This window comes from Ixodes scapularis, unplaced genomic scaffold, assembly GCF_016920785.2.
Source record: "Ixodes scapularis isolate PalLabHiFi unplaced genomic scaffold, ASM1692078v2 PGA_scaffold9__187_contigs__length_104089568, whole genome shotgun sequence".
NCBI lineage: Eukaryota > Metazoa > Arthropoda > Arachnida > Ixodida > Ixodidae > Ixodes > Ixodes scapularis.
This window is the reverse complement of record NW_024609884.1, coordinates 7,625,576-7,638,445: the sequence shown is the minus strand read 5'-3', so window position 1 is coordinate 7,638,445 and position 12,870 is coordinate 7,625,576. Positions and strand designations below refer to the sequence as shown.

The 12,870-nt window shown below is 44.8% G+C and overlaps 1 protein-coding gene across 3 annotated transcripts in view; it reads left to right on the top strand.

Annotated features, from left to right (window-relative positions):
- LOC8041780 (synaptic vesicle membrane protein VAT-1 homolog-like) overlaps positions 1–12,636 on the top strand; it is a 44,857-nt gene extending 32,221 nt beyond the window's left edge. For 2 of the 3 annotated variants that reach the window (XM_002414955.5, XM_029991429.4), the window contains exons 4-10: positions 670–812; positions 2,306–2,409; positions 2,681–2,736; positions 3,888–4,082; positions 6,123–6,263; positions 8,299–8,395; positions 11,715–12,636. In XM_002414955.5, the coding sequence (XP_002415000.2) occupies positions 670–812; positions 2,306–2,409; positions 2,681–2,736; positions 3,888–4,082; positions 6,123–6,263; positions 8,299–8,395; positions 11,715–11,725 (747 nt within the window). In that variant the 3' untranslated portion in view covers positions 11,726–12,636. The remainder of the gene's footprint in view (positions 1–669; positions 813–2,305; positions 2,410–2,680; positions 2,737–3,887; positions 4,083–6,122; positions 6,264–8,298; positions 8,396–11,714) is intronic. The other variant, XM_029991428.4, reaches the window with a different exon arrangement.
- Positions 12,637–12,870: the final 234 nt, after the last annotated feature.

The following is a 12,870-nucleotide window of genomic DNA, read 5'->3' as shown; positions in this document are numbered from 1 at the left end:
CGAACACCATCATGTGATCATGTTCTTGATTCGGCAGCGAAACAACTGAAATGCCACGTGATTACGAAGAATTGTCTGCTTCTTCAGAATCCCATGTCTCGGGTTCATCGGGACTGTCGCTACTTTCGTAGTCCATGGTGAACTCCAGGTTGGCAGTCATCTTAGTCGCTGTCAAACACCAGCTCAAGAATTTCCCCACTTGAGATTTCTTCTCAGAGACGCCATGTTTTCCATACAAAAACTCCTAAAAACTTCCTTTTCCCTCCAGAATATACAATAAAAAGTAGACATGTATGTCTATTTGAGTACTGAACACTCTTCAAACATTTAGTCACCATCTATCCACCTACTTATAAATGTTTTTTTCGAAGACCGGCGAATCTCAGCTTTTTCACACTTTGGACTTTCTTGCAGTGGCCGGTAGATCGCCGGCTTCGGAAGCGAATAGGTTAATAGAAAATGCTGCAAAGGAAGACTCGGGTTCTTTGGAAGTAACGAAAAACGTAGGCATGCAAAAATATTGTCACTTTCAGGTGTGGTTTCAAAGTACAGTAACTACCTTCTTTTATCGCCAAATCCTGGAACCACTTAGTTGGTCGCATCGCGCCCTTGTTGATTTTATTACGCCTATTGACACCACTAACCGGTTTCTCGTACATTGCTTGGCAGGGCCATGCAGTGGCGCAGCTGTGCAAGACTGTGCCAGAGGTGACCCTCATTGGAACTGCTTCGAAGAACAAGCATGATGCGCTCACCAACCTGGTTACCCACCTCCTGGACCACAGCTCGGACTATGCCCAGGAAGTGACCAAGTGAGTGCTGCGCTGAGCTTGGGAATGTTTAAGCAGCATGGGCGTGGTAGCGTGGTCGATCAAAAGTGGCAATGCAAGTACCGCAGCGCAGTGGCTCGTATGTGCTGCCAACAGATTCCTTTGTACTCGTTGCTGTGAAAAAAAGCATGTGAAGTTCTTGCAAAATTTGTTAGGGCTGTGGAATGACTTTTAGGAACGGAAAGAATATTCGGACGGGAAGTAAGGAAAAACATCAGACTGACTCTCGGTGGCTCAGTCGCACGTTTTTGTGAATCGGTTATCTTCGCGAGGCTGTCAGTGCAAATGCAAGCAGAGAACGTCGGGGGAGACACTGTCTGACACAATCGATGCTCCGTGCAGTGCAGAACATAGGACAATATTGCTGCGCGAGTTGAGTAATGTGCGACATCGGTGCGCTGACTATGCTTGTCAGCGGTGCGATCTGCCTTGCTTGTTGCGAGTGCAGATTCTCTTGCATTCAGGAGTGGGCTGGGAAGGGATTTTCATTGTTCCTTGGACCTCTGAGAAGTGCCCAGAGTGGGTTCTTGCTTTGGACATTTTTGCCACATCAGATGAAGACTTGGAAGTGCAAAACGAAGCTGACTATGTAAAATTTCAGTATCTTGTTTTGTAAATATGAACTAACTTGTAAAAGGCTTTATGATGTCTTTTAAAAATTGTGCTTGGCTTCTGGCTAGATATTCTTACTCTACACTTTATAGGGATCAAAATGATCGCTATTGTACCATGTTCCTTGTGAAAACATTAGTGTGCCTAGGTGTGTGCACAAATATTCCTTTCTGCCTCTTTACCTCATTTCTTGTGATAAATTGTTATTAAATGTTTTGTAAATCCATAGGACTGAAAGGCAGCTGTAGTGGCTTGGGTGTCCTGTTTCGTACTTCTGTGGCCTGCAGACTACTCTAGTAATTATTTTATTTGTTTACTGCACAATAGAGCCTTCGGCCCAAGATACCATCTGGGGATGTTGATTGGGCCGAAATGTGATGAGCTAGTTCGGTAAATAATACACACCAAGTGCTTTTCTTGTGTCGTCCTCTGCACATTTAATATTCCCAGATTCCCTTTTAATGGCCACTTTAAATGGTAACCTAGATGCTTCACTAGTCCCTTGTTGCTTTATTTTCCTGCTCTTATTCTGAAGCATTCATGACATGCTTTATGCCATTACTTCACTTGTACCTTGTGGGAGGCGTGCAAAAGCAGTGGAAGTTGATAAGTGCTCATGGGCTCCGTGGCTTGTGCTAGGGACGGCTGTCGACTCGATTTCGAAATGAGGCACACATTTGTAGGTCAGTGTAATTGTGAGGCTGTGCTGGGAATGGCTCCCCTAGCAATGCTGAGCATACGAGCATTCTGTTGCCGTAATTGAATGCCAAACACTAATCTTTGGCGGTGCAGTAAGCTCATTTTCTGCTGCTCTTCAATGTGGCTCTGCAGTCATTGATTTTTCTTATTTACTCCAAACACAGAATCTCCCCTGATGGAGTAGATCTCGTCTTGGATTGCCTTTGTGGTGAAGATTGCAAGAAGGGTTATGGTCTCCTGAAGCCCCTGGGAAGATACATTCTCTATGGTGGGTTCCCTCAAGTGACACGTGGCTTTTTTTGTTTTGTGTTCTTTTTACATTAAGTTCAAGTAGGAGGTACATCCTTATTTATACTTTTGACGTGCAAAAGACTGACAAATCCAACAAACCAGTGTACCAACTACCCTAGCTTCAATCATTTTGCACCTGTGTGCATGGCTCTGTGGTCTGTATGATAGTATGTGCTGTTAAAATAGTGAACTATACACTGTTCTTCATGCCAATTAATGTTCTTGTGATGTGCAATTTCTTATTCCAGGGACCTCTTGCATAGTTGCTGGAGAAACCAAGAGCTTCTTCAGCTTCGCCAAGTCTGTAAGTTCTCCAAGCTGGTATTAGTTCCTTACGAAACTTTCTATACTTAAATTCACATCGAGTGGTGAAAAATTTGTTATATAAAACTCCTGCGCAAGCATCCCTACTCAAGGAACACCCCCTTCACCGATTCAGGCGAACGAGATGGCAGCTTAGCCATCTGCCCTTACGTGCCTTATTTTTTTTTAATCAGCTGTCATTTTTTACAGTGGTAAAGCAATTCTTTGCCAATATTCCAGTTTGTGGAAACAAGTGCAGGGTTTTCTAATATTTTGTAGAACAAAAGTTTTTGCTTGCATAGCTGTCAGAAATTGTATCAGGAAATAAGTAGACAATATTCAGGCTGGAGCATCCTAGTGGCTGCCCCTCTCGGCATTCCTTCCAATTGCTCATTTTTCACTGTTTGGTTCATCTTCCGCTTATGGGAGCAGGTCTGTGGAAGCAACCCATCGGCCGTTATTGTCCATGCGTGGGAAGGGGGTGTGCAGAAATTGTCCCAAGTGCATATCACAAGAGTGTTAATAAAAAAAAAGGGAAGCGGCTGCTGCTTATGGCAGTCCTGTAGTATGGAAAATTCGGTTCAGGGAGTGCTTATCAACTCTTTCATTGGACGTAGGTGTGCTGTTAGTGGCTCAAATCTATTAGTGCAGTGTCAATCGTACCCTCGGGACTGAGGGGAAGCCATAACATACTGGCTCCTAAGTGTTAAAGCGTGATACTGTGCCAGTCACACCCCTAGCAAAACAAACTGCAGGACAACTTTTTACCTTTCTTAATGCTCTCTATGTCCACCTTTTTGCTGGGCTTTGATGGGCCTCACCTCATCAGCTATGAACTAACATTAGAGGTGCCAATACACTGGTGCTCCTCAGAAACAGGAGCATTATGCATAAATTTGTTGGCTGTACATCGCTCCTTGAACATACAATCTTAGCTTTCAGTTGATGTCAATAGATCTGCAGGCAATCTAGTTAATCCTCGGTTCACCACTGAAGGTTGAAGGTTTATGGACCTTCAAAGGGTGCATAAACCCTCCAAATTTGCTTTAGCATTTGCATGGTAACAATGATGGCACAATCCTCTTGCACTCACATTGGCCGATGCCTGCGACTGGAGGTACTGATTGATCCATTCTAAACGGTGCTGTGCAGTGGTGGCAGGTGGACAAAGTGAGCCCCATCAAGCTGTACGACGAGAGCAAGGTGATCGCTGGCTTCAACCTGCGTCACCTGCTCTACCAGCAAGGCATGCACGACTACGTCAAGGGGGTGGTTGTCAAGGTGTTCGACCTCTTCGAGAAGAAGAAAATTCAGCCAGTTGTGGATTCCAGCTGGGCTTTTGAGGATGTGAGTTTGTCGCCTTTTTCTTTCACTGTTTACTTTAGGCCTTCCTCCATTGCTGTGCTTACAATTCCTGTGTTCACAAGTGAATGTTCGTAGGCTACACTAGACAGCATGCATTAAGTGGGCTTCAACATTTCAAAGGACCCAGCTAGCTGTGACCATGTTTTGCTCACATTGCTCACAACTTTTGTGGCATTGGTCAAGTGGTAAAGCCAAAATTTTGGACAACCCAAAATTTTAAATTTTATCTTTCTAGTGTGAAAATTTGCAAGGTTCGAATTTGTCGTAACGTGAAAATTTGTTATGTGGAAAATTCACAGTACTGTTCATTTGATTATTTTGGGTGAGCATTTGCTTAGCATTGCAGTGTGGTTTCCTTCTGGTGCAGTCCTGGGGCACCCTGCCACACATTGCAACCATCTTTGCCACCAGATGTCAAACGTGGTAAATTCAAATGAGTCTACGCATAATTAGCTGAAACCCACATTGTTCAAGTTATTATAGTTATAGTTAGTTTCCAAATGACTTATACCCTGTAGCTTTGCACAGTACAGTTGAACCTCGATTCAACGAAGTCACTGCGACCCGCTAATTAATTCGTTAAATCGGGGTCTTTGTAAAATCGAGGAAGGGAGACTTTGCACGTAGGCTGCGCGGGGAATCCAAATTTTTCAAGTTGAGAAATTCGTAAGATCGGGTTTTTTTAAATCGAGTTTCAACTGTGTTGGGGAGGAGGACTGACCGTGATGCCCCAAGCGGTTATCTTTACAACTACACGGATGGGGACAACAAATACAATGACTCGGCGCTCGGTTGACATACCCGAACGCGGCGTCAGCGTTCGGCTGGAGTTCGTGTTCTCCGGTGAGGGGGAGGAGGGGCTCTTTTGTTTGCACTACGGCCTGCATGAACAATGCAGCATGCACGGTCCCAGCTCAGCACAAAAGCCGAAGTGGGTCAAGCTCGCATTCTCTGAGGATAGATCCGGCACTTAACGCCGCTTCGGTGATTGTTAGTATTTTTTACATTAAACAGTGTCCCGCGCTCTTTCGTAGATGACATGGACATGCCCATAAGGCCTGTCGGCATGTGCACAGGCCTTCTGTTCAGTAAACACCAAGCGTGGGGAAAACAAACGGGTCAGAGCGCCCCCTATAGTTCGATCTCCTGCCCAATAGTGAAAGTAGCTACAACAAGTAAAAACTGTTTTTGAGCTTGATGACACCGTTGCCGCTCTTGAATGGCTGCGGCCTACATACCAGTCCCGGTGCACGTGATGGCGTGCTTAGTCTCTACTAAGGTAGCTTTATCTGCTTATTGTTTTGCGATGGAAGCTAATTCTAGGGTTCTCAGCTCGGGTGACTAAAATGGATTGTCTCAATTGATGTTTGTCTATCCTAAGACTATGGTTGCAGATGAAAATAAGTGCCGCTAGCCAATGATGCATGCCTGCAATTTCATAAGCTTGCAGCTAAGGTTCGACATTTATTCTTTAAATTGAGTCATTTTGGTGCACGTGTGTGCACTACTCGTACAATATGTGCACAATCTCCATTCACTCCAAGACTGCTGCTCAGGGCTGTGCTTGACATATGCAAAAGTTCTCAAAGTCTTGTCCACCTGACAAGGCCAGACATTAACCCCCAAAATTAATTGGTGAACCCCACCCTGCCCAACAAATGACAATTCCCAAGATAAGCTGACCACAAGAATTGCCCAGCCCAAACACTAGTCAGCTTGCTGGCTTTGCCATACTCCAAGATATGGGCCTTTATCGGTTCAAATTGAATTTTGAAAGATAAATCTGGCTCACCTTTTGCTGTTTAGACCGAAAACATTGAACCCTACTAGTAACAATCTAGATGATGGGCAAGTGAAGTTTCTGTTGCCTCTGAGAACCCCGGTCATTCACTGGGCCGTGCAGATGCTCCTTTTTGGTTTGGCACAAAAATGCCAATGCCAGGTTTTGTTTAGTAGCACAGATCCACTCGAGTGTTTTTCCTTGATACTGAGTGCTCCAATCTGTGGTCTGTTTGCGTGCAGGTGGCAGAGGCCATGCAGAAAATGCATGACCACAAGAACATTGGTAAGCTGACCCTGAACCCCAGCCTGGAACCAAAGCCCAAACCCCAGCCTGAGAAGGTAGGCACACCTGATGCGCACCCACGCCGTTTTAGTTTCAAAGTGAGCACTCCACCGTTTCCTTGTTTTTTTCCCTTACACTAACCAGGTGCATGTTTCATTGCTTGCAATTAGATGCTTACATCTACTAGCTGGCTGTGCACTAACCCTATATTTTAGTGGACGTGCTTTGCTTTATAGCAGTGGCCCATAAGCCAGTTCTTTAAATGGTGCAGTACCAAGACAGTATCTTTCCAAGAGGTTGTATGCAACTTGAAACAGACTTCACAAATAATAAACTCCTTTCTCTCTTCGTGTGTTTCACCAGAATATCTAGATTGTGTCCTTTTTACTAAATGTGTTTTGAAATTTGTTTCAATTGGTGTTAAACATGTGCAAAATCTGAACTTGCTGTTCAGACCAAGTGAAGCAGCACTGATTGCCACTATTGCATTTATTTAACCTTGCAAGAAAAGCCTCACATTTTTGCATCCAAGCAGTATCCATGCGTTGTCATCTTTCACCGATTTTTTTTTTTTTAGAAATGTGTGCGAGTGAACGTTTTCGCACCCTCCCTCTTTTCCCACTGGTCGAGCAGAGAGAAAAGACGGTCCACAGTGGGGGGAAAGTGATTTTGGGGGGAGCTGTATCTAGGTCGGAGAGCCTCAGTGTGCCAACAGCTGCACCAGACGTTTAGTAGTATGCATGTACTCAAATACTCGCGTGGTGGAACGGATTGGAGATGCTTGCAAGCGCATTTTCTAGCCACTCAACCTCTAACCCAGTTGCACACCCAGGTGGCAGCGCCTATTTAGAATATGTCGCCAGAAGTATTCATGTGTCGAGCAGTGGGGTGGATCAGTTTGCTAAGCTAGTCTTGCATCAGTCACTTGGAAAGTTTTAGTTTTGACCTATTCGGGTTTGTGCGGGGACCGTCCTACAACTGGCTCATGCTCCAATGCTTTGGTATTGCTGTGCACTCTCTAGTGGCCATGCTCGCTACCTTTATACTAATCCCAAGTTCATGCAAAGCCTTAACTTGTGTACATGCTTTTGTAGATTGCTTACTCTTTTAAGGGGGGACACCACCAAGAAAAGTTTTGGCAAAAAAGTTAATTTTGAAAAAATGGCATATCTACATCCACCAATATCTAGAGTATTCTCCGAAAGTTTCATAAGTTGACACTGCATAGTTAATTTTTTATAATAAAAAAAAATTATTTTCAGTCCACCGATACTAAAGAGAAGGTAGGGGTTGGAGCACTTTGAATGAATTTTTCTACATTCCACTTTTGGCATAAATTTCACTTTAGCTGAAAACTAGCGTTTTCCTATTACACAAGAGAATAGACCGATCTCACTAGCCAGTTCGACTCTGCCACCGCTGCCGCAATGCATCGAGGGAGCTTTAGTCTTTCTGCACGTGAGACAACCTCGCTGGAGGTCTGCACGTGTGGAGCATGAGGCGGCACGAGCAGTCTTGTGCACTGCTGCCTGCCTCCTGCGAACTAAAGTTATGGCGGCGTCACGCATGCGCCGAACGCTTGATAAGATCGGTCTATTATTCTTAAGTGGTTTTCTGGGGTAGCTTTGTGAGGGACATGCCTGGCTGGTTAGTTTTTCTACTTTAACATTCTTTTATGCTAGAAAAACTACATTTGTAAACAATGCAGACATGAAAAAAAATTTTAATGTTCTTGTGGAGCTATGCTTGTGAAAAACAATGCAATATAGCAAAATAACTAGCTGGGTATGTGCTTAAGAGTATTTATGACTATATTGCACGTAAAAATCATTCTTATTTTATTTTAAAATGATAGTTTTCCTAAGCAAACACTGACTTCCATATTGTAATATGCATATTAAGTTTCAGAATTGACATAGGACAATGAAATTCGGCAGGAACGGTCTTGCTACTCATATAAACTTCCTCTGCAAATTTAATTGAAATCAAGCAAGCAGTACAGAAGTTGACTTTTCTGGGTAGTGTCCCCCCTTAAACCGAAGTAGTTTAGTTGCTATGGCTCTAAGGCTTGCTTTCTTGCTTCGTGTTGTGTGTTTGTACACAGCTAAAGTTTGGCCTCTGTGCCTTTTGCAGTCCAAGGGCAAGGACAAGGATGGAAAGGCCACAGTGCCTTCTGGTGAAAGCACCGATACCGAAAAGGATGCCAAAGAGGAACAGTCACCCCCTGCAAGTGGGTGCCATTAAATTCAATATCTTTGAACAATGCGGTGGCAGTGTTGAGCACTGGCCCTTCCCAGAAAGTTTTGGGCAGGCTTCAGATGCCCGCAGGTACTTTTGAAAGGTGGTTTGCCTGGAAAGGGAAATATATGCATTAGTGTTGTGGGAATATTAAAAATTTTAAATACTAGTACTTTCGAACAATACTCTTTGATGTTCGCTTCGAGACTAACCGTGATATTCATACATTTCCAAGTGTTTATTGCGGCAGATTAGACTCCGTTCGGCGCGCTTCTTGCTGAGCATGGGTACAGTGCGGAGAAGCAACAGTTGCGGGTGTTGCTTCTCCCCTCTGCACTGGTCCTCGGCAAGAAGCGCACTCCATGGGGTAACCTGCCGCTATCAACGCTAAAAACTATGAATATCGCAATTCCATTCTTAAAAGAAAAGCACCGTCAAAGCCGGATGGTGCATGCACGCCCCAACAATTTGTGTCCATTAAATCCTTGCATCAGGTATGGCTGGGGATCTTATAGGCTTCATTTTCTGTCTAATCTCTCGTCTAGGCGTATTCGCGCACTTGAGACTCCTTTAGGCTTAAAGCAGCAGCCTTCCTTACATGCATCCGAACGCTGCATTAGAAAGACACTGAAATAATTCATGATGTACCTCTTGGTTAAGTTCTCAACTTTGCTGCTAGGGTTGCGATGGTTGGATGTACTCCCCAGACCCGTATATAGTTAAGTCAATGGGAGGAGCAAGCAGAGCCAGGGTGTGCATGAGATGCAGATAGAAGGCGTGACGTGCCCTATTGGCCAACCAGAAGCCGAAAATAATCCCCTAGCGATGGTATACTCCGTTTCACTTTATGTTGTACCACAGCAAAGGCTAGAAGCGCGAGCTCATAGCGTTGGCAGCTGCCCTTGGTGCACGAGAGCTTGTGCCGCCGAGGTGTGCCATAGAGCAAGGAGCTCGCGCTTCTGGCCTTTCCTGCGGTACAACACAAGGTGAAACAGTATAGCGAAAAATAATTTTAACAAGTGCGTAAGAGTTAAATGGAGAGATTCTTCATGGTTGAAAATATAGTGCACGTGATGTTTCGATTATGATTGTGCAAAAGGATGCAATAATCGAATGTGCCGCTCACTCTTCTTGCTCGGTCCTCTGACCACTTGGACGGCATTTTTCCGGCCCTCGGCTCCTGGTGTATGCATCACGTCGATTGTTCTCCCAGAATTAGATTTTGCATGGCCGTGATCGAAAAAATTTGTGCACCATATTTTCAGTTGGTTGCTCTGATGCACCTGTTTTGTTTCTCGCAACCACTGCCAGGGCATTATTCGCGCTTCTGACTGGCCACATACGAATCTGTAAAGACTCCCTGGAGCACGCCCAGCTCGCTCTCGGCCAATGGTGCCTTCCCATTTGCCCCCTATACTTTCCAATGAATGGCCAAACTCAATATACAGCTCTGGTACTCCCCAAAGGGGTCTCGGACACCCCCCCGCCCCCCTCCGCCTTCCCCCACCCCCCCACATTCGAAATCCATGGGGAGGGGTCCGAGATTCCAGACTTTAACCACTGGTTATGCTACATAACGCTAATCAAGTGATGAAGTGACAAACTTTTTCAGCTGAAAATGAACTTCCAATGGATTAATATTGTACTTAATAAGGTTAGATCATTGCTTCCCTGGTCATGCCAATCTAGTCGTTAAACTACTTTTGAGCTCTAGCCGGCTCGGAGGCAATGTGCCGACCTAGTGATCCTCGGGTGGCGGGTTTGAATCGCGACAGACGCTTATTGCAGAGAAGGCGCCAGGTAACAATTTTCGGTTGCATGTGAAAAGATCCACAAATAGTCTAAATTAATCCTGTCCTCTGCTGGGGTGTGCCAGATGCCCTTCATTGGTTTGGCACATAAAACCCCTGAATTTGACTTTTTACTTTAGAGCTTATAGAGTTTGTTTCACGGCACTCGTGCCCACGCGTGCCCACTCGCAGCGTGGAGCGGGATCGTTTCAGCCAGCACTCCACGAGTGGTTGCACTCAGAGTTTGTTTCAGTGCTGATACCCCACACATGCATGCACTCGCTGCACCGAGAAAATCTGGAGTGCGCCAAAATGCAATGCCGTCATGCCTCGCTCCGGCGAGGAGCAGGAGCAGACGAGGGTTCGTTTGCTACGATGTGTCGCAGAACCGAAAGGACAAAAAAAAAGTAGATTTTAAAATCGCGGGCGACGGAATCGGACGCGAGCTTGAGTTGTGCACGTCTGCTATTCATGAAGGAAGCAATTGACAAACTATGCTTTATTTGCAGATTTTAAGTCTCTCTGTTGCCGTACAGACGCTGAAATATACCAGTGTGTAAAGAAATGCTCAGAACAAACACATTAGCGGCCCCCGAGATGTTTATTACCATCTGTGTGCAGGTGAAAAATTTAACGTTTGTCGACAAAACTCTCCCAGCAGAAACCTCTGACTGCCCAATAAGCATCAGAGAAAGCTAAACATGGTGACTTTACGCGAGGCTTGGGCATCATCATGTTAAACATTTACCTACGTCAGCTAACTTGCCCCGTCGTATTTTGTTCGAGAAAGCTCTCGTTCTCGACGCCCTCACTTAGGCTAATATCTGATCCACCTGTAATGATGATCGAAATCAAAAGTCCCACGAAAACTTTTGCTGGATATTCCAACAGACTAGTTTTATGCCGTACCCTTTCAGTGGTTTACGCATAATACCATCCTCAAACAGATCAAGCTTCTGCTCATACTGCATCATCAGTTTTCTTCAGTGTAAACGGTTATAAGAATTGAAAAATCGCAACCAGCTGCTTTGTAGACAGTTGGTTGCGGAAATTTCCGCCGTCTATAACTATCTCTACGGCAGCCGAGCTGCTTGAAGTCGTTGCATATATAAACTACAGCTTGCAGTGACCAACGTTTGTAGATGAACGTTGGTAGCAACTGCACTCTCGCATTTGCACCCATCACTCCGAACAGAAAGGCGCTAGTTTCGGTTTGAGGTTGGTACCTTTTTTACAACATAGATGGCGGCAGCTTCAGTCTTCTGCACTCGGTGCATTTGGCACGTTCGTTTGAGTCCAGTTCTCCGTACAACACCCTGAGAGTGCGATGCATTGTGGGAGAGAACTCGAACGGTGATTACTACATGATTTTTGTCCTTTTCTGCCACCGTTGATGTGATGTAACTCTCCCAATATGGGGCTTTTTGAAACATGGAGTCACACGCTCCATGTATCTATGTAGACTTCCAAAGAAGTTCTGGTTTCTTTTAGTATCTCTGATGTCCTCCCTGAATTTTACAGATGCGAGCTAAACATCTTCCTGTGCCAGGAGTCTGAAGGCCTGTTCCTGCAGCACTGTGCAAGGGCACAAGAGAGAAAAAAAACTGCATGGTGGTCAAAGGAAGCCTCTGTCTACTCCTCAATCTTGTCTGGAATTTGCTTTGGAGCTGTTGAGGTTAGGTCTCGCACATGCGCCCTAATCTTGAGTAATCACTCTCCCCAATCTATGCTCGGATGACATTCCCTCTTGTGCAGCTCTTGAACCTGTGTTTGTCGGGTGTTCTCCAGGCGATCTGTGTGAATCCAATTGTTGTCTTATGCTCCACGTTGTCAATGACAAACCTGAAACATGGATATTCTTCGTCTGTGGTTGAAAAGTATTTTTGAGATGTTCCTGTATTTTTTCGAATGAACTGGCCAGTTTTTGGTATTGGAGTAGGGCAGTTTGAGAAGTATACATCTTTCTAAAGACATATCGAGAAGGGGTAGTGTCAGTCTTCGGATTGGTAATGTAATGGAAGCTCCAATTTTGACACGTAAACGTGTGGGTAACAAGCATTACTTCTGCAGCCCTGCCAGTTGAACCTTGGTTGTTTGTTTTTTCCCCAGAAAATGCTCTTCTGAGGATCTGCCATTAATCTCCCTAGTGCTGTGCTGGTATTTGTTCCTAATTCCCTGTGACTGATGGAACAGTGGTGCCCTTTGCCCTCCTTCAGTATTCTGTGTCTGGTGTTTCCTCTTGATGCTGCTGCAAGTGCAGTTCCTTTAATTTCAGCTGTTTCCTGGACTGTGTTATGATGTTGGTTGGCACTTAATTGAAAGTTGGCTCTTGCAAGATAATTTACATGTGTATCGCTTTAAAGATGTGTATTTTTATGGCCGCTGTGCGTGCTGTTTCCACACTGCCTGTGATCTTGTTTGCATTAAAATTGTCTGTACACAAGCCTTGTTCCTTTTATGTCTGGGTTGGATGCCTTTTGGCTTTGCCCAGATCTATCGTTGCTGAATAGAACACCTTGTGCCTTCATCAGTGTGCCTTGCAGATAAAGTTGTATTCACAAATCCAGTATGTGGGTATAAGCGTCAAGTGTGATGTTGAATCTACTCTTTAAATCCCTTCAGACATGGTGAGATGTCTGAATTCTGTAATTCCTCACAGATCAATTTCTTGAAGTTC